The 23,328-nt window shown below is 42.2% G+C and overlaps 2 protein-coding genes across 2 annotated transcripts; one reads left to right on the top strand and one right to left on the bottom strand.

Annotated features, from left to right (window-relative positions):
• Positions 1-517: 517 nt before the first annotated feature.
• On the top strand, positions 518-9,748 carry LOC124273601 (peptidoglycan recognition protein 1-like). The gene is made up of 5 exons (XM_046708885.1): positions 518-808; positions 5,980-6,211; positions 7,290-7,353; positions 8,082-8,261; positions 9,558-9,748. The coding sequence occupies exons 2-5, from the start codon at positions 5,999-6,001 to the stop codon at positions 9,746-9,748; spliced, it is 648 nt and encodes a 215-aa protein (XP_046564841.1). The 5' UTR covers positions 518-808; positions 5,980-5,998.
• A 3,610-nt stretch (positions 9,749-13,358) lies between these two features.
• On the bottom strand, positions 13,359-23,191 carry LOC124273573. Its single transcript, XM_046708857.1, has 4 exons — positions 23,038-23,191; positions 16,995-17,112; positions 15,723-15,818; positions 13,359-13,512 (listed from the first exon to the last, which is right to left on the bottom strand). The coding sequence occupies exons 1-4, from the start codon at positions 23,110-23,112 to the stop codon at positions 13,376-13,378; spliced, it is 426 nt and encodes a 141-aa protein (XP_046564813.1). The 5' UTR covers positions 23,113-23,191; the 3' UTR covers positions 13,359-13,375.
• Positions 23,192-23,328: the final 137 nt, after the last annotated feature.

Here is a 23,328-nt window from a genome sequence, read left to right as displayed (position 1 = left end):
AGGGTAAAATATGTCCATGTCCCGACAAGAGATATACTCAACGAGAATCCCATGACCAGCATTGCATCTTTGGTTTATATATATTTATCTTAAATTCATGTAAAATACTTTAATTTCATTGGTCAATGACGCTTTAACAAGTTTCCGTGTCACCCGTCCCAGGAGGGTGATATATGAGGGACATATTTCCCGCTGCCACGGTAACCACCGAGAAGTGGTGACGCTAACAATCGAATGACGTCATAATATGACCCACGAAGTGTACGGAGTTAAAAAATGTATGTATGTATGTACGTACGTACGTATGTATGTATGTATGTATGTATGTATGTATGTATGTATGTCTGTTTTTTGGTAATTTGTAACATCACATTGATAAAGTGATAGTTATTATGGGTCACAATGTTTAAAATTTTGAGTGTGGGGTTTGGCTCGCATCTTGCATCGTATTTTTAGCGGTACGCCTTTTTGATAGCGCTTCAGAGTTGTCTCCCTTGGCTGGTTTATTTTGTTTTGACTTCCGGGTCTTGTCACGTCGTGTGTTCCATGTGGTTCCATGGCGTTCTGAGAGAATAATGATACAGCTTAGCTTTCCTAGAATGCTCGAGAACTGTGTAAGAGCTATATAAAGGCTGGTAGTTGCGTTGTGCGACGGGACTTTTCACATGACTGGATTTATAAACATCTGTCTGCCATCGTCAAGCTGACCACCATATCAAGACTGACCGCGCTTGTCTATTCAACTAATGTCATTGTAAAACAACCTTCAATCAGTATATCTGCTCTCACTGTAAATGTCAAGACTCTGGTGAGTTTATATTTTCTATTTGTGGCCCAATATTGTAGATTTGTGACTCAGTTGCATTGTTGTATTGTCATTCATTGTAGTTTGCTATTGTTTACTCAATATATTATTGAATATATTAAACTTGTCTGTGTTCTGTTTTGCTGGTTCAAAGGGGATACGTACGTATGTATGTATTAGAGCTGTAACGATGCATCGAACTATCGCTATTGTTGAGTCTCCGATAGCTATTAATCGATGGCAGAAAAGAAAAACTATCGATGCATCGACAGTATACGTGACTATTGATAGTTTAGTGACTGACTTCCGTTGATAAATTCGTAGCGCAAAATAAAGGAAGTACCGGATCGGTTCACTTTGATTTAGACTTATCAGCCCAAGTTACCTCTGAAATAAACTTGATCTGGGTTTCAAGTTTCTTAAAAGAGTTATTAAAAGAGACTGAAACTACTTCAGTTTGTTTTTATTTCATATAAACTATACAGTAATTCATTTGGGAAATGAGACAATCAAGGGAGAGAAGAAACTCCAGGGTTTCCATAAACTATGCTTAATTACTAAAGTGCTAATGTGGATAGGCTTCAGTAATGAGGTCAATGATTACTCTGTGTCATTTCATATTCAGCGCCGCCATATTGATTGGATTGTTAAACACTGTGTGCGGTGTTAAACAACAAAGCAAGCAAGCAACCAACCAAAAGAAGGACTGAATATCTGGGTAGAACACAACCATCGGGGTCAGTCACTGCTGACTGTCCAGTAGGTTTAACCAACATACAACAGGACATTGTATTTACTGGATACATAGGTGCTGTGGCATGGACGATAGATACCTCCTCTTTGTGTATGTATGTACCGTTTCCTGGCCGATTGAATACCGCAAGTGAATAACAGCTTGTCGCCCTATATCACACTGGGAAACCGGGTCAGGTTTTACGCTCTATCGCTGTCATGCTGCGTTTTTCACTCACCCGAGAGAACACAAAGAATGCGACCGTAAAAACTACCGTAAGTAGTTTTGTTTTGTTTGACGAGTGGCAGATATGATCACACTGTCCACGGACCTCCTTCAAAAGTTGTGATAGGTCTCCCCACGTTCGGTGCTCGCTTCGACTTCGACATTCCTGAGAGAGTTTTTATATTAAGAATTGTCTAACTTGTACAATGTTGATACTGCTGAAATGTAACTTCGTGGTGACTATTTCCAAGTGACAAAGCAGCTCTACACCACATGAGATGAGCCAGAGAGGGTGAGCCACACTCACTCGATCATTGACTTCCGGTGTGGTCTGTTTGATATTCTACGTGATCAGCCTCCATATATTCTGTATGCGTGCATCGGTGAGTGCGTGAGTGCGTGTTAAATGCGTGAGTACGTGCGTGAATGGTGAGTGGATGGGTGAGTGAGTGAGTGCATCGATGCTGATGATGTCAATTACAGTTTATTATTTCACCACATATAAATATTTCCATTTTCCCTTTATATGAACTAGTTGTTTACAGCCACATTGTAGTTCATATACTTGACCCTATTCGGTAAATAATGGGTGTGGATCAGTCAATACAGTGATTAACACCATGAACATCTATCTACAGACAGACAGACAGACAGACAGTATTTATTCAGTAAAGAGGCCCTCGCCTATTATACAATCAGACTGACACTGTGTTTAGTGCGTGTACAAAACAACTTTTCAGCTTGATGTCTTGGTGTTTATCAATGTCTGTACTTTACAAAAGAGTTACAAAGAGTAAAGAGTAAGTGGTTCTTTAGTGAACTTTGTTATACATTTAGTTCAAAGTATATCATAGGCATTGCAAATAGGTAATACATGATATTCATTTTCTACATAATGCTGATCTCTGGTTTGACAAGAAGGGCACAGTCTTTCGTTATATGCAATTCCACGATACCTGCCACATTCAACCGCGGTATTAAAATTACTGCATCTAAACCTTGAAATATCAATTCTTAAATGCGTAGGGATATCACAACACAAATATCTTTCAACGTTTAACAGTTTTAAACTCCTTATAAAATATACATTCAGGAGAATCACTAACTGATGAGTACCAAGATTGTTTTAAGGTATCACGTAGCCTTATCTTGAATAGATACACAAAATATTCCACATTTCCAATTTCTTGGCCTCGCCAAGCATAAAAACTCCATATTGGAACAGGATGTGTCTAACTTTTGTTACCAGGTAGTATTGCCTAAGCTATCTAATGATCTTGACATTAAATAACATTGATGTTGGAGTCTATTTTGTGCCATATGTATGAGCCTACATCACAATTCGTTCACTCTTGACATGTACAAATGCTGTAATGGGAGTCTGCTACACTCGTCAAGAACCATACCATTTAATGTATCTCTTTTCACCGTTAAGTATTGTTTACAAAATTAAATTTGCACAGCCTCTATTATTTTGGGATGCGATGTTCCCAACATTTCAGAGCCATAACAAAGAACAGGCACAACCACTGAATAAAAAATATTAGGTAGATCAATGCAAACTATGTATACCAATTTTCCTCTGGAAACCATTTAAAGACATTATAGCTTTAGAGGCCTGAGATTCAAGACATGTCTGGGCTTTACTCCAGACAAGCTGGGGTGTGAAAACTGATCCTAAATACCTATAAAAGGAAATCGTTTCAACAGGGCAACCATTTCACATAATGACGAAGAGGCCCCCCCCCAATTTCTTAAGACAATAATCTTAGTTTTGTTTTAGTTAATTTTCATACCTGTACTATTACAAAAGCTTTCCAAAACATTAAATCTCTTTTGAAGCACGTTCCAGATAGTGCCGAAATGTCATCTGCAAACATAAGTGCACAAAAATTTGAGAAACTTTGAATTATGAAGATTCCTTCTCAAAGGATCGTAGCCCTTGGATATCCTAACTTTGATCCTAGGGTCCAGCTGGGCCCCTATTCTCGAAAAGTTCCTAGCCCAAGGATATCCTAACTTTGATCCTAGGGTCTAGGATAGGTGTCCTACCTTATCCTCGAAAAGTATCCTAGCGCTGGGATATCCTAACTTAGGACAAATACTAGGATAGGTTCTGACTTGTCAAAAGTCAACATGGTGTGGTTCTTGTTTGTTCACATTTTGGCATTGTCAAAAAAATAACTCTCCTAAATTACATTTGAATTTTCAACATCACACAGTTTAGATGAGTTAAGAAGAGTTTTTGTGTGTATATTATCAATTTATCGGTGATGAAAAGACACATTTGTTGCAATGCACATATGCTTTAGATCTACAAAAGAGATTTGATCAATTCTTACCTATCCTCGGCCTTTTTAATCACAACATTGCTCTTTTCTGTCACATTGCTGTGAAATCTCAGTGTCAAGGCCAACTTGATAAGAGAAGTAACTGCTGTTTGATTAATAGGCGAAGTTTCACTTTGTGAGATAATTAACACGTAATTGGAGTTCAAGTCATGATTTTCATAAACAAACAAATAAAATGAAAATAGTTTTTGCACAGTTCTAATAGATTTTTGGCAGGCTTTCAAACTCAGAAGACAAATGTTATCTCCTTGTTGAATAAATGAATTTTCAAGAACTTAATTAACTATTAAATAAGTGATGAAAATATCGAATATATTAACATTATTGAAACAACATTTTGTTTCTAGAAATACGGTAATTCGAACACGTTTTTATGGCATTGCCATAAATCATGGGTAATATTTAGGTGAATCCCCAGGTCTAGGTGAATCACTGAAGGTTTTTCTATCTCACCTTCCGAAGAGCTCGCTATCCTAGCTAGGATCGGCAGCTCAAGTTAGGACAGAGATAGGATTGCTTCGAGAATGGGTCTTATCCTAACGGTGAGATGTCCTAACTCCTGTCCTCACTACATAGGATCTGTCTCAGCTGGGACACTTTCGAGAAAAGGCACCCTGGAGAACAAACATTTGATCCACAGTAGAATTACCAGCTCTGAAACCTGCCTGGGTCTCATTTAAGATGTTATTTTCATCACACCAAATTTGTAGGCTTTTGTTAAGAACTGAGGTAAAAATCTTACAGAGTGTGTCAATGAGTGAAATGTCTCTGTAATTGTTTGTGTCATGTATATTTCCTGATTTATGTAAAGGGCATATGATGCTCTTGCCGTAGCTGCTTGGGAAGTGTACAGTATTGAGAATATTATTAAAAAGAAATGTAAGTGGTTTGATAATGTTGACTGTTGCGTGAACATGAAGAGTCCATGTTGCAAGTACTACACTGGGGGGTGTAGTCTTTTTGAGAAGCTGTACTGAGGAGCTCTAAAACGTGTGTTACCCACTGTCCATCTGTGTTTTAGATAAGCCCTGTGAACTCCGGTTTTCCTCAAGTATTTTCCAAAATCTGCCTCTAGAAATCTATCTTTCTGTTTCCCAAAGTACTCATTTTTTCTTTAAAAAAGTTGTCTCGAATATGGATCGTAAATTTCGGAACAGAGAAATGCCCATTTTGTTGTCACTGTGTGACCTTAATGTTGTGTATTTCTGTTGTTTAATTTTGTCCAGTTCATTGTCCCACCAGGGTGGTTGGGTAATATTTCTTTGTTTCATAACTCCAGAGAACAGTCTTTTAGTGTGTTCTGCAGTTTGGTAGAACAGGTTTACTAAATATTGTATAGCCCTGTCAGTGGTACTATTTATCATGGGTGGTAAGAGTTGGATAAACATTCTTATAGGTGTCGGTGAATTTTGTAATGAAATTATTGTCAGTGTCCTTACTCCATAAAAACTTAAACTATTTGGGTTTTTTCCTTTTTGTACTGTGTTAGGTTCATCAGGGATGTTGTGTGTATGTAAGGATGTGGATGCCTTGTCAGAGCTTTGTTTATGACTGTTGATGTCATCTATCTACCCACGCAACTGAGACGTGCTGACATACATCTACCAAGTCAGCCCTGAGTATTGCTCAGGTTAGACAGAACTGTTTACAATGATGTCGTGCCATAATGAGTGGATCAGTTGTTAAAACAAATAGTTGTTTGGAAAACATCAATTGACAGAACATATTAATACATCTATTGTTTAAAATGACGTACATTTGATCTCAAAAAGAATTTTCTTTGCTTTACCAAACTTGGGGAGCTTGAAAATCATTATCCCTCATGCCAACGTATATCATGTTTACACTACAGTGTTCTGTTGCAGAGAGGATTCCGGAATACATATGGCACTTATTCTGGTCTTCGTTGCCTTCTTGGCAACAACTGTTCTTGATGTAAAAGCTGCACAGTGCGCATGTGCTGCCGGCGATGTTAATGTCCACTCTGGTGTGGGAACGAGCCATTCTTTACTTGGCGTCTTGGAAGATGGACACTGCACCATACTCTTTGAAGGTGACTTGAGAGATGGCTGGGTGCGTTTCAACTTCAACTGCAAGGTCGGTTTTCATTATCTACATAATTGTCTTTAGTATGAAGTATTTTTGAGTGATCGAGTATGGTTTTGCGCCACGTTTAGCAATATTCCAGCAATAAGACCAGGGAACACCAGAAATCAACTTCACAACTTGACACAACTTGGGACTCGAACCCGGGTCTTCTGCGTGAAGAGTGAACGCTTTAACCAAAAGGCTACCCCACCCCCCCAAGTATTTGTGACATATTCTCACCCCAAATGCCAACACGATAAATGAGGAAAGACGTCATTGTATACTACGTCGTGCAATCTCTCAGTGAATCTTTGTCCCTTTGGTCTAAAATGCATCGACCAAAGAGCATGTTGCATGTATTTTATAAAGCGTCGTGTGAACGAAGGTCCACAGGCTTTGATTCAAATCTCACATTCGCTCTCCTTTTGTGTGAAAGGTTTGTGCATGAAGAATTTACTAAAATGGTAAAGTCTAAAACTCTTCTTTTTTCTCACACAATAAAGGGTAAACGTCAAAGACTATTGTTTTTTTCTCACTTACGGGTTAAAAAAAAGCATGGAGTCTCAACTTTCTAAATTCCTCAAGAGTGCCAAAATCTTCCGAAATGAGTTTACATTTCAGTGTAACATAAATTTTCCCTAAGCTTTTTTTTGAGAGGCATTTTTGAAGTTGTAAAGATGAAGGAAAACCAAGTTATTTCATAGTCAGCTTCATTATTGCAAAGAGTGCGACGTTTCGGTGTAGGTTTTCGACAGCGATGTCAGTACATACACAACAAAGGTCACATGCATTGCAATAAAGAAGTTGACAATTCATAGAACTTGGTTTTCCGATTTTCCCTTTAATATCTGCATGATATTTGTTACTGAGATATATATCTCCGTGACATATGAACATGTAGCGGTTCTGCAAACATTTGCCCAACACTTCTTAGACGTTGAACTCTTAAATGGTGATGTAGCGGTCGGTATATACTTGTGTTGAGAACTTTTACCTTGAAATCCAGAAATATGTTTGCGGGTAATCCGTGTTGATATTATGTTAACTGATATTTATTTAAAATCTGTGACGTCACACCCAATTACAGAACGGATGGATTTCGGAAGGCAAAGTAAACTTTGGGACTTGTCCGGATAATTCCAACACTACAGGTAAAAGCTACTTCGCTTCATCTACATTTACTTGCCTTAGTGTATCCTTCATCAGTATTGTTTTTTATATTAAATCATAACCTCAGTCAAAGCTCACCTCGCCACGATACGTTGTTTAAAGCAGGTCAGGTGTCATGCTCATGAATATTTGTGAGTCAAGGTAATCCTTGATTTTGATCCCTGTGAGAACAGCTAGACTTGTGAACCCGCCAAGCTTTAACTAAAAAAATGAAGAACAGACACTGGTGAATTTATGTAAATAAATTAGGAAAATTCCTTGAAAATGGTATCGTGGTAATGGTACAAAAATTATCATCCTGGTCAAACAAATTTTGAGCGAGTGTTATATATATTGCTCTTACAATGCGAGTGTTTTATATATTGCTCTTACAATGCGAGTGTTATATATATTGCTCTTACAATGCGAGTGTTATATATATTGCTCTTACAATGCGAGTGTTATATATATTGCTCTTACAATGCGAGTGTTATATATATTGCTCTTACAATGCGAGTGTTATATATATTGCTCTTACAATGCGAGTGTTATATATATTGCTCTTACAATGCTTCGAATAAAGAGCATGCTCTGTTTGCTCAAAAGTTTTGAAATGTAAATACAAAAAAGGGTCTATTTGAATTTTTATCGACATAAAGGGAAAGATGACTGACTTTGAAGTCCTATCTTGTCGTACATATGTTATCTGGAAGTCGATTCTTCTTTATAGGTGATTACTGCCTCATCACCAGGTCCCAGTGGGAGGCCTCTAGCCCAGTGGGTCAAGCAGAGCTTGCCGGGGCTGTGGAATACGTTTTCATCCGCGATACACGGGGAAGAGGCTGTTTCACTAAGAGTTTATGCTCCGCCCTTGTCAAAAGCTTACAGGATTACTATATGGACACGTTGGGTGAGTGAGTGAGAAACAGGTGTGTTGGATGGATGAGTGAGTGAGTGAGTGAGCAAGGGGATGGGTGAAGGTGGTGAGGGTGTGAGTGCCTGAGAGTCCAGACACGTGGTCAGCTGCACGTGAGGTGAGGTGAAATTTGGTTTAACGTCGTGCTTGAGGATATTTCGCTCATATGACGACGTGCATGCATGTGTATGTGTATGTGCGGCTGTTTGTACTAGCCCAGACTTAAGCTGGTTTTATAGTGCTAGCCCACTGAGATACCATGCCGTGAGTGAGAAACAGGTGTGTTGGATGGATGAGTGAGTGAGTGAGTGAGCAAGAGGTAGGTGAAGGTAGTGAGGGTGTGAGTGCCTGAGAGTACAGACACGTGGTCCGCTACAGTTGAGGTGAGGTGAAATTTGGTTTAACGTCGTGCTTGAGAATATTTCGCTCATATGACGACTTGCATGCGTGTGTATGTGTATGTGCGGCTGTTTGTACTAGCCCATACTTAAGCTGGTTTTATAGTGCTACCCCACTGAGATACCATGAAGTGACGCATGAATACCCCACTCAGACACATTATACTGACTCCGAGCCGACCAGTGCTTGTTGTACCCATTAATGCCGAGCGCCAGGCAGGGACCAACGAGTACCATATATTAACGTCTTTTTGGTATGACGCGGTCGGGGATCGAACCCGCGACCTTCCGCTCTCCGGGCGGACGCTCTAACCACTACAGCACGGAGGCGGTCCGGTCAGCTACAGTGACACAAGTGACGATGTGTACGTGAACATAGGTACACATGCATGTGGATCCCTTCTCTGTTGCCTATGTTTTCTCCAGCTTATCAGACTGAGTGCAAATGAAACACAAACCTGAACATAAAAACAGATCTTTTACCAAATTTCATTTTCATGTCCCGTTTACAGCTAACACATAAACTATAGGCATATCATTATAAAAAAATATAATAATAATGTGACCATTATAGCGCCAAACTCCACGCCAAGTATGCTCATAGCTCTAACAATCGCACAATCTGGAACATTATTATCCCGGATAACCCATGCTGCCTGTTAGGCGCTAGAAGGTTAATAACTACATGACTTATCCCACCGGGTACCCATTTTTTGATGGGCGAACAGAGGTAATTTTGAACAAACTCACTTGCCTTAGGTGAGACTATATATATGACATGTGTTTCGCTGTGGGACAGGACTGAAGTCCTAGAAACCCTTGTACTTAGATGTAGTCAACGATGAATAGCTTGGATGTTCATGTTCAAACTGCATCTGTGGTTACACTTCAGGCTGGTACGACATCGGCTACAACTTCCTCATAGGCGAGGACGGCTACACGATTGGAGCTCTACGAGGGTCGCAGAGCTGGAACACGATTGGAGTGACATCACACCAGGGGCTCAACAAACCAGGGGCTACAACAGTGATGGTGTGGGTAAGACAGGATAGGACAGGGGCTCCACCAGGGGCTACACAGTGATGGTCTGGGTAAGACAGTGACTGGACATGGGCTCAAACCAGAGGCTACAACAGTGATGGTCTGAGTAAGTCAGTGACTGGACAGAGGCTAAAACCAGGGGCTACAACAAAGCTGGTGTGGGTAAGACAGTGACTGGACATGGGCTCAAAGCAGAGGCTACAACAGGGCTGGTCTGGGTAAGACAGTGACTGGACATGGGCTCAAAGCAGAGGCTACAACAGTGTTGGTCTGGGTAAATCTTTACAAGACAGAAGCTCACACCCGGGACTATGTACAACAGCGTTGGTCTGTGTAAATCAGTGACAGGACAGTTGCTCATCCTGGGCTACAACACTTTTGTTCTTGGTAAGTCATCCAGGGCTACATCGATAACCACTTTCTCCCAAGCAGATTTGACATGTCCATTGTATTTTATCTACCCAGGTTTCGGCATGATCGGCAGCTTCAGGACGCGAGTCCCCAGCAGTGAGGCTCTCAACACCCTCGCGGCCCTCATTGCTGACGGAGTCATGATGGGAAAGATTCGGTCCAACTACACCCTCAGAGCCGAGAACGAGATAAACAACGCTGACTGTCACGCGAAAGCTCTGTGCGACCTCATCAGAGCGTCGCCACACTATTGAAATATCCATTTTACAAGCCATATGTTTGTGGTATGCTATTTTGAATACATTTCTGTATGGACAGAAATCTTTGATTTTTAAGTCAATTTAGTTTTGAAAAGTATCGTGATCATTATTGGACGCCCACTCAACTAAAGTTCATTCACCAAATATAGGAACATAGTAGAAGCATCATCATTCGTGTCCAGAGTTTTCGTGTCCCTTTTGTTTTGAATGTTGCTGGGACAATAGTTTGTATGTCTGTAAATGTATTGTGTGTTGTTTTGTTATTGTTTAACGCCACACTCAGCAATAGCACACCTGTATGGCGGTGGCCTGTAAATAATCAAGTCTGGTCCAGACATGCATGCATGTCTTCATTCGGGCTAGTAAATGCTATATGAAAACAGACACAGACAAGTGTCTATTGGTCTCCATTTCAGTTGGTTGTTTGGCTAACCATGAGGTAATAAGGATAGGCATGATGCACTGGGGACTAACATGAAGCAATATTTACTGGGAACATGCATAAGGTTGCTTGGTATAAGCATTAGGCATTGGGCACAAGCATGGGGCACTGGGGATAAGCACGGGGCACTGGGGATAAGCATGGGGCATTGGGCACAAGCGTGGGACATTTGGGATAAGCATGGGGCATTGGGCACAAGCATGGGGCATTGGGGTCAAGCATGGGGCATTGGGCACAAGCGTGGGGCATTGGGCACAAGCATGGGGCACTGGGGATAAGCATGGGGCATTGGAGTCAAGCAGATGGCACAGGATTTACTACGGACATGCATGAGGCACTAGCTCTAAGGATGATGCACAGGAGACACGCATGAGGTACTAACTGTAAGGATGATGCACAGGAGACAAGCATGAGGTACTAGCTGTAAAGATGATGCACAGGAGACACGCATGAGGTACTAGCTGTAAGGATGAGGCACAGGAGACAAGCATGAGGTACTAGCTGTAAGGATGATGCATAGGAGACACGCATGCGGTACTAGCTGTAAGGATGAGGCACAGGAGACACGCATGAGGCACTAGCTGTAAGGATGATGCACAGGAGACACGCATCAGGTACTAGCTGTAAGGATGATGCACAGGAGACAAGCATGAGGTTCTAGCTGTAAGGATGATACACAGGAGACACAGATGAGGTACTAGCTGTAAGGATGATGCACAGTAGACACGCATGAGGTACTAGCTGTAAGGATGATACACAGGAGACACGCATGAGGTACTAGCTGTAAGGATGATGCACAGGAGACACGCGTCAGGTACTAGCTGTAAGGATGATGCACAGGAGACAAGCATGAGGTACTAGCTGTAAAGATGATGCACAGGAGACACGCGTCAGGTACTAGCTGTAAGGATGATGCACAGGAGACAAGCATGAGGTACTAGCTGTAAGGATGATGCATAGGAGACACGCATGAGGTTCTAGCTGTAAGGATGATATACAGGAGACAAGCATGAGGTACTAGCTGTAAGAATGATGCATAGGAGACACGCATGAGGTACTAGCTGTAAGGATGAGGCACAGGAGACAAGCATGAGGTACTAGCTGTAAGAATGATGCATAGGAGACACGCATGAGGTACTAGCTGTAAGGATGAGGCACAGGAGACAAGCATGAGGTACTAGCTGTAAGGATGAGGCACGGGAGACAAGCATGAGGTACTAGCTTTAAGGGTGATGCACAGGAGACACGCATGAGGTACTAACTGTAAGGATGAGGCACAGGAGACAAGCATGAGGCATTAGCTCTAAGGATGATGCACAGGAGACACGCATGAGGTACTAACTGTAAGGATGATGCACAGGAGACACGCATGAGGTACTAGCTGTAAAGATGATGCACAGGAGACACGCATGAGGTACTAGCTGTAAGGATGAGGCACAGGAGACAAGCATGAGGTACTAGCTCTAAGGATGATGCATAGGAGACACGCATGCGGTACTAGCTGTAAGGATGAGGCACAGGAGACACGCATGAGGCACTAGCTGTAAGGATGATGCACAGGAGACACGCATGAGGTACGAGCTGTAAGGATGATGCACAGGAGACAAGCATGAGGTTCTAGCTGTAAGGATGATACACAGGAGACACAGATGAGGTACTAGCTGTAAGGATGATGCACAGTAGACACGCATGAGGTACTAGCTGTAAGGATGATACACAGGAGAGACGCATGAGGTACTAGCTGTAAGGATGATGCACAGGAGACACGCGTCAGGTACTAGCTGTAAGGATGATGCACAGGAGACAAGCATGAGGTACTAGCTGTAAGGATGATGCACAGGAGACACGCGTCAGGTACTAGCTGTAAGGATGATGCACAGGAGACAAGCATGAGGTACTAGCTGTAAGGATGATGCATAGGAGACACGCATGAGGTTCTAGCTGTAAGGATGATATACAGGAGACAAGCATGAGGTACTAGCTGTAAGAATGATGCATAGGAGACACGCATGAGGTACTAGCTGTAAGGATGAGGCACAGGAGACAAGCATGAGGTACTAGCTGTAAGAATGATGCATAGGAGACACGCATGAGGTACTAGCTGTAAGGATGAGGCACAGGAGACAAGCATGAGGTACTAGCTGTAAGGATGAGGCACGGGAGACAAGCATGAGGTACTAGCTTTAAGGGTGATGCACAGGAGACACGCATGAGGTACTAACTGTAAGGATGATGCACAGGAGACAAGCATGAGGAACCAGGAGCCAGATTTACTGGGAACAAGCATGAAATACTGGATTCCCTGTGGAAAAGCATAATGCACTGGGGACAGACGTGAGGCACTCAAGACAAGCATGAGGCACTGAGCAGAAGCAACTGCACTTCTGTCCGGAACCATCCTGTTAGGCCAAGGTCGTTTACACGCTGTTGTGGATGTTGCGAAATCAGAAACTCTGTCCGCGTTGCTCACCACTCTCCACACCTTTTATCATTTAAAATATACCATGGCCAAGAAATAAATTGAAATAAGTGCAGCACAGCTTTTATCATTGGGATTTATTTTCGAGCTGGAAAAAAGCACATGGGTGGGGCGCAGTTATTCCAGTATTTCTTCATCTTGTCCACATACTCCTGTGTCTCACAGCGGTCGGAGGGACAGCAGACGCCAGTGATTGGCGTGTAACAGACCAACCCTGCAACAAAGAATAGAGGCTTGAACACTAGCATTGGTGACACCGATATAACATCTGAAGGTGCATTGATAACCAGTGTCTAATCTTAAGTATTACAAAGGACTAAACATTCTTTTGAAACACAAATCACTATAACCTTCTAGAACATTGATAGTATTTTATATGACATCACCACAGTTATTTTCGAAGTGATGCAGCTGTGTGATTACTGGATGTATGTCACTTAGTACAGATCTAATATTGCTGTTTACAGGTCGACATAATAATTCAGTGATAATGGCGATTGCACGTCTTTCTGGTTCAGATTTGATGTTGAGGAAATCAGCCGGACATGTTAATGCTGTAATATTGCTGATTGTACATCTTCTGAAACAGTTGTGATATTGCTGATTGAATGTCTTCTGATACAGCTGTGATTTGCCGACTGTACGTGTTCCTGATACAGCTGTCGTGTTATGGCCGACTGTAAGTGTTATTGATACAGTTGTGGTGTGGCTGACTGTACGTGTTATTGATACAGCTGTGGTGTGGCCGACAGTAAGTGTTATTGATACAGCTGTGATACTGCCGACTGTACGTGTTATTGATACAGCTGTGATATTGCCGAATGTACGTGTTCCTGATACAGCTGTGATATTGCCGACTGTACGTGTTCCTGATAAAGCTGTGATATTGCAGACTGTACGTGTTCCTGATACAGCTGTGATATTGCAGACTGTACGTGTTGTTCCTGATATATTGCAGCTGTGATATTGCAGACTGTACGTCTTCCAGCTGATACAGCTGTGATACTGATACAGCTGCGATATTGACGGTACGTGTTTCTGATACAGCTGTGGTATTGCCGACTTACGTCTTCTGATACAGCTGTGATATTGCAGACTGTACGTCTTCCTGATACAGCTATGCTACTGCAGACGGTACGTGTTTCTGATACAGCTGTGGTATTGCCGACTTACGTCTTCTGATATAGCTGTGACATTGCCGACTGTACCCCACTACTAATACAGCTGTGATATTGCGGACTGTCCGTCTTCCTGATACAGCTGTGATATTGCCGACTGTATGTGTTATTGATACAGGTGTGATATTGCTGACTATACGTGTTCCTGATACGGCTGTGATATTGCCGACTGTACGTGTTATTGATACAGGTGTGTTATGGCCGACTGTACGTGTTATTGATACAGGTGTGATATTGCCAGCTGTCCGTCTTCCTGATACAACTGTGATATTGCCGACTATACGTTTTCTTGATACAGCCGTGATACTGCCGACTGTACGTGTTCCTGATACAGCTGTTATATTGCAGACTGTACGTCTTCTGATATAGCTGTGATATTGCAGACTGTACCCCACTCCTAATACAGCTGTGATATTGCGGACTGTCCGTCTTCCGGATACAGCTGTGATAATGCCGACTGTACCCCACTCCTAATACAGCTGTGATATTGCGGACTGTCCGTCTTCCTGATACAGCTGTGGTATTGCCGGCTGTACGTTTCACTGATACAACTGTGATATTGCAGACTGTACCCCACTCCTAATACAGCTGTGATATTGTCGACTGTACGTGTTCCTGATACAGCTGTGATACTGCCGACTGTACCCCACTCCTAATACAGCTGTGATATTGCGGACTGTCCGTCTTCCTGATACAGCTGTAGTATTGCCGGCTGTACGTTTCACTGATACAGCTGTGATATTGCCGACTGTACCCCACTCCTAATACAGCTGTGATATTGCGGACTGTCCGTCTTCCTGATAAAAATGTGGTATTGCCGGCTGTACGTGTTCCTGATACAGCTGCGATATTACTGACTATGCGTCTTCTAATACACCTTTGATATTGCTGACTACGTGTTCCTGATAAAGGTGTGATATTGCTGACTGTACGCCTCCCTGATAAAGGTTTGATATTGCTGACTTTACGCCTTCCTGATAAAGGTGTGATATTGCTGACTGTATGCCTACCTTATAAAGGTGTGATATTGCTGACTATATGCCTACCTGATAAAGGTGTGATATTGCTGACTGTACGCCTTCCTGATAAAGGTGTGATATTGCTGACTGTACGCCTTCCTGATAAAGGCGTGATATTGCTGACTGTACGCCTTCCTGATAAAGGTGTGATATTGAGTCTCCCTGCCCACTCACAATGACTCACACTAAGTCACACAATCGACTCACAATGACTCACACGAACTCACCTGGAGCACACTGGCATCCACTGCTACACACTTCCTTCAGCTGGGCTGATCCTGGTTTACACGTACCCCTATTGGTTGATGGAGCAAGGTCATGATCTACAAGAACAGTGACAAGCCTCATCTCACACAAATAGCCACACATCAACACATACGTGCCATGTGAATAAAAACGTCAATGAAAGACAGCCGGTCATCCTCATCTGACAGACCAGGGGTTGCTATTGTACAATGAGAGAGTGTGGTTTTACGACGTTTTTAGCAATATTCCAGCAACATCACGGTGGGGGACACCAGAAATGGGCTTCACACATTGTACCATGTGGGGACTCTAACCCGGGCTTTCGGCATGACGAGAGAAAGCTTTAACCACTAGGTTTCCCCACCGCGCCTGCTGCTATACAAAGTGATATTAGCGCTAGGATGACGTAACTCCCATACTCTAACACAGACACAGATCGTTTTCTACAACGGCTGCCTGATCAACAAAAACAGTCAACTGATCGATGGAACAGAAAAAGTATTTGACACGATAACTGGTACGTTAGTGTTTCCATGGACATTGGATCGAACGGATGGCTAGCTTTTTGGTGCCTTTAGAACAACTTCTCGGTTGCGTTTTAATATAACCTTTTACTGGTCCAAATCCAAAGATTCTTTTTACATGATCAAAATCCATGTCACAATAACTTCTGCCTCTGGTTTAAACACGTTTTCGTTACACATCTTCTGAAACATAGCTTCACCGCTGAGAACAACATTTGGCACTTTCTGTTGACCTCAAGAAACGGACGTAAAATATCTCTTGCTGGCACACATCTGTTAAGAAGGCTTTTGGTTAACTGTCATAGACCATGTGTCTTACTGGCTTTGTCACCAGGTTGCTGAAAATTAAAGGTTTGATCCCAATGACATGAATGAAACACTGGTGTTTATTTTACACCATTGCCAAAATCTCCTGCAAAGTCTGTAGATTCTGTTGTAATATTGTATAGAAAACAGGGGAATTTCTAAAGTATATTCTCGGAACAGAGTGACGATAGTACAATACAGGAGAACCTTCTTTGGAAGGGGACATTTATTGCGAAATTTTAAAGTCTGCACTAAGACGTTATTCTACTAAAGAAAGACCCATAAAAGCGATAGGATGACGTCACTAGAGGTTTATGAAGGATAGTGTCTGTCCCAGTCTGTGACTTAAAGAATGTAATAATGTTCATGTTCAATGAAATATCACTTCAAGGTAAGTGTAATTACATGCAGGTTAATACGTACTTTTGAGTGAAGGGTCGAGGAGTATGTTGTTGGCGTCCCTGCAGCACGAGCCGGTACCACAATCACGTGACGTACTGCATGATGTTCCAAGTAGGTATCTTGTACTCTCGGCAGTCACCTGATGATTAGACCAATTTTTCAAAATGTATAATCAGGATCAATATGTTCAGTATTCTGGGAATATGTGGGGTGGGTTACTGCGAGAATGGGCTTCGTGAATACATGAATATTGTATTCATGTGTGGAATCGAACCCGTGTCTTTGGGACAGCGAACAAACACATGAACCACCAGGCTAACCTGTATAGTGTTTGCACTAACAGTAACTGTCCGTTAAGTTGAAACTACATTGTAAAACTGTAGTTGTTTTCGATTACTACGCAAGACTGTGGTTCAGTTACTCTGACACACATTCATGTCGTGTTCTACCTCTAGGACATTCTTTTTGTTCATTGTTTAATATTTCACCGGTTTGTTAACAATCGAGTCTGGTTCGACAATCCAGTGATCAACAGCATGAGCATTGATCTACACAATTGCGAGCCTGACGACGCAGTACCGTTAGGCTCGCAATTGTGTAGATCACTGCTCATGCTGTCGACAAGCATGGTTTACTGAAGATCAGTTCTAACCTGGATCTTCACGGGTGTGTCACATGTCTGACTCCTGTTATACGTTGATATAGGTACCTTAATAACAGTAATAGCAGATAACTGATTAAACGTATTATTGCAGGCTATTCATTTGTCTATCAATAAATACTCAAAATGCAAGGATGGTATAATATCATATGCCCCAGATCAGACTGGGTTCGAAACCGAAAAGCCGGTTCGATTTCTCACGTCGGTACAATATATGAGTGAGTGAGTTAAATTTATATTGAAAAAACATCGGCAATATTTCAGCCATATCGTGAATTTAAAAGCTGTAAATTCATAATAAACGCAATTAAATTATAAAAAACATAACTGGATTACCAGAGATTAAAAGAATTGAAACTAGCATTTAACTGTAAAATTGTACAAATTTTATGGACAAAACAATATGAGAAAAGGGCTGGAGATCCCCAGCAACTGGAACTATGTCACCATACTAGGTCACCATACTAGGTCACCATACTAGGTCACCATACTAGGTCACCATACTAGGTCACTATACTAGGTCACCATACTAGGTCACTATACTAGGTCACCATACTAGGTCACCATACTAGGTCACCATACTAGGTCACCATACTATGTCACCATACTAGGTCACAATACTAGGTCACCATACTAGGTCACCATACAAGGTCACCATACTAGGTCACTATACTAGGTCACCATACTAGGTCACCATACTAGGTCACCATACTAGGTCACTATACTAGGTCACCATACTAGGTCACCATACTAGGTAACCAAACTAGGGAGCATGGAGACTTACAGTACTATATATATAGATCGCCAACAACAGAAGGTAGATCACCATACTAGGGACCATGGGGACTTACAGTACTATATGTATAGATCGCCAGCAACTGGAACTAGGTCACCATACTAGGGACCATGGTGACTTACAGTACTATATATACAGATCACCAACAACTCGAACTAGGTCACCATACTAGGGACCATGGAAACTTACAGTACTATATATACAGATCACTAGCAACTGGAACTAGGTCACCATACTAGGGACCATGGTAACTTACAGTACTATATATACAGATCACCAACAACTGGAACTAGGTCACCATACTAGGGACCATGGAAACTTACAGTACTATATATACTGATCACCAGCAACTAGAACCAGGTCACCATATATACTAGGGACCATGGTGACTTACAGTACTATATATACAGATCACCTGCAACTAGAACCAGGTCACCATATATACTAGGGACCATGGTGACTTACAGTACTATATATACAGATCACCAGCAACTGGAACTAGGTCACCATACTAGGGACCATGGTGACTTACAGTACTATATATACAGATCGCCAGCAACTGGAACTAGGTCACCATAGTAGGGACCATGGTGACTTACAGTACTGTACATACAGATCCCCAGCAACTGGAACTAGGTCACCATATATACTAGGGACCATGGGGACTTACAGTACTATATATACAGATCACCAGCAACTGGAACTAGGTCACCATAGTAGGGACCATGGTGACTTACAGTACTGTACATACAGATCCCCAGCAACTGGAACTAGGTCACCATATATACTAGGGACCATTGGGACTTACAGTACTATATATACAGATCACCAGCAACTGGAACTAGGTCACCATATATACTAGGGACCATGGTGACTTACAGTACTATATATACAGATCACCAGCAACTAGAACCAGGTCACCATACTAGGGACCATGGGGGCTTACAGTACTATATATACAGATCGCCAACAACTGGAACTAGGTCACCATACTAGGGACCATGGGATCCTACAGTACTATATATACAGATCACCAGCAACTGGAACTAGGTCCCCATACTAGGGACCATGGGGACTTACAGTACTATATATACAGATCACCAACAAGTGGAACTAGATCACCATACTAGGGACCATGGGAACTTACAGTACTATATATACAGATCACCAGCAACTGGAACTAGGTCACCATACTAGGGACCATGGGGACTTACAGTCCTATATATACAGATCACCAACAAGTGGAACTAGATCACCATACTAGGGACCATGGGAACTTACAGTACTATATAAATAGATCGCCAACAACTGGAACTGGGTCACCACACTAGGGACCATGGGGACTTACAGTACTATATATATAGATCACCAGCAACTAGAACTAGGTCACCATACTAGGGACCATGGGGGCTTACAGTACTATATATACAGATCGCCAACAACTGGAACTAGGTCACCATACTAGGGACCATGGGATCCTACAGTACTATATATACAGATCACCAGCAAATGGAACTAGGTCACCATAGTAGGGACCATGGGGGCTTACAGTACTATATATACAGATCGCCAGCAACTGGAACTAGGTCACCATACTAGGGACCATGGGGATTTACAGTCCTATATATACAGATCACCAGCAACTGGAACTAGGTCACCATACTAGGGACCATGGGGGCTTACAGTACTATATATATAGATCACCAGCAACTGGAACTAGGTCACCATACTAGGGACCATGGGGGCTTACAGTACTATATATACAGATCGCCAACAACTGGAACTAGGTCACCATACTGGGGACCATGGGGGCTTACAGTACTATATATACAGATCGCCAACAACTGGAACTAGGTCACCATACTAGGGACCATGGGGGCTTACAGTACTATATATACAGATCGCAAACAACTGGAACTAGGTCACCATACTAGGGACCATGGGATCCTACAGTACTATATATACAGATCACCAGCAACTGGAACTAGGTCCCCATACTAGGGACCATGGGGACTTACAGTACTATATATACAGATCACCAACAAGTGGAACTAGATCACCATACTAGGGACCATGGGAACTTACAGTACTATATATACGGATCACCAGCAACTGGAACTGGGTCACCACACTAGGGACCATGGGGACTTACAGTACTATATATATAGATCACCAGCAACTAGAACTAGGTCACCATACTAGGGACCATGGGGGCTTACAGTACTATATATACAGATCGCAAACAACTGGAACTAGGTCACCATACTAGGGACCATGGGATCCTACAGTACTATATATACAGATCACCAGCAACTGGAACTAGGTCACCATAGTAGGGACCATGGGGGCTTACAGTACTATATATACAGATCGCCAACAACTGGAACTAGGTCACCATACTAGGGACCATGGGGTCCTACAGTACTATATATACAGATCACCAGCAACTGGAACTAGGTCCCCATACTAGGGACCATGGGGACTTACAGTACTATATATACAGATCACCAACAAGTGGAACTAGATCACCATACTAGGGACCATGGGAACTTACAGTACTATATAAATAGATCGCCAACAACTGGAACTGGGTCACCATACTAGGGACCATGGGGACTTACATTACTATATATATAGATCACCAGCAACTAGAACTAGGTCACCATACTAGGGACCATGGGGGCTTACAATACTATATATACAGATCGCCAACAACTGGAACTAGGTCACCATACTAGGGACCATGGGATCCTACAGTACTATATATACAGATCACCAGCAACTGGAACTAGGTCACCATAGTAGGGACCATGGGGGCTTACAGTACTATATATACAGATCGCCAGCAACTGGAACTAGGTCACCATACTAGGGACCATGGGGATTTACAGTCCTATATATACAGATCACCAGCAACTGGAACTAGGTCACCATACTAGGGACCATGGGGACTTACAGTACTATATATATAGATCACCAGCAACTGGAACTAGGTCACCATACTAGGGACCATGGGGGCTTACAGTACTATATATACAGATCGCCAACAACTGGAACTAGGTCACCATACTGGGGACCATGGGGGCTTACAGTACTATATATACAGATCGCCAACAACTGGAACTAGGTCACCATACTGGAGACCATGGGGGCTTACAGTACTATATATACAGATCGCCAACAACTGGAACTAGGTCACCATACTAGGGACCATGGGGACTTACAGTACTATATATATAGATCACCAGCAACTAGAACTAGGTCACCATACTAGGGACCATGGGGGCTTACAGTACTATATATACAGATCACCAGCAACTGGAACTAGGTCACCATAGTAGGGACCATGGGGGCTTACAGTACTATATATACAGATCGCCAACAACTGGAACTAGGTCACCATACTAGGGACCATGGTGATTGTAGACAAATATAGCCATAAATTAAACTCACACATATTCTGCGATTAAAACTGTGGTAAGAGGTAATATACTTTGAATATATCGTCTCAGGAGGACGGTAAATTGTATGAACTTATTTCTGGTGTGGCTGAAAGCTGATTGCTAAAAGCAGTGTAAAACCACACTCACTCATTTATGCAAAAACACAGCAAGTCCGATTGTTTTAACCTTATACATTCAAAATGTATTTACTACTTAACCTACTTAAATGATTAATTAAGCAGTGAACTCCAGCATATACTGACATGCCCCTAAACACAATGATTCTGGTGTATGTATAACAATTATCTTGTATTGACGAATTCGTATAATTTAATTAATGATTATTACAGCTGAAAATAGCTTTAGATATTTTACGTGTACTTCCTATACGACGTATAACAAAATACAAAATACGACCCTCAGACAGGGACGAATACAACACAGGGGCGAATACAGCATCCCTGCACCCCACCCACCCCCTCTGAATCCGTCTATCTTCAGATCTCACCTCACCGTCGACAGTGAAGCTTTACTTGCCTCGGGCGAGTGAGCATATGACCTAGTTTCCTTTAAATGCTGCGCAATAGCACTTGGAAAAATACTATGAGTGACGGGTAACGCATGCCGCTTAACTCGTGTTCCTTTCATAGCAGGATTGTTGATTTCATCCATTGTATTATACAACAGCACATGGTGATGCCATACCCTAACTGACGTGAGACGACAAACCTGTATTTGTAGTTTAGTCAGTAAACATATCACCAATATCCACATTGCCTGAGACTCTGAAGCTATATTCAACTATTCACACAGAGTTAACTATAGTACAAGGACCCCCATGATCTTCAGTTCATGGTTCTGTCACACTGTTTACGACTTCTATATGTTTTTATGTTAAGGCACCTGTACGTTGTATATGGATATCGTGAAACAACGGGACACATTACAGCATTGGTAATTGGCTTCGTCCCTGTAAACGACTTTCCGACTGTTTAAATACTACCCACTTCCCATACAAATCGATACAAACAACAATGGCCACCCAGTGCGATATAACTGCCATCACAACCCAGTGTTTCTTACACCACACCACACCACAACCCGCCGCAACGCGTTATACAATTGCATGCACCACCAGAGGGAAAAACAAGCTCAAACACTTACAATGGCTGCCAGTAAAATGATCAACCCTCTCATTGTAGACATCAGTGCTGCAACTGTCGCTAGCTGCATACACATATCTTGATTATGTACGCACTCCCGGATGTGACACGGGCAACGCAGTATGTGCCAATCAGGTGTTGTCTGCCTTTGACAAACATTGACTGGGACTGCGACATGGGCAAACCGGCTGACGTCATGAATGTTCACACCTCTAACCTTCATCCACAGTAGGTCTGTACCTCAGGCCCTTTACCTGCAGCCCTTCAAGTATACCCTGGACTGTGTCACCTT

Source organism: Haliotis rubra, unplaced genomic scaffold (genome assembly GCF_003918875.1).
Source record: "Haliotis rubra isolate DU_JTF1 unplaced genomic scaffold, ASM391887v1 Scf182, whole genome shotgun sequence".
Taxonomy (NCBI): domain Eukaryota; kingdom Metazoa; phylum Mollusca; class Gastropoda; order Lepetellida; family Haliotidae; genus Haliotis; species Haliotis rubra.
This window is presented reverse-complemented; position numbering and strand designations above follow the sequence as displayed.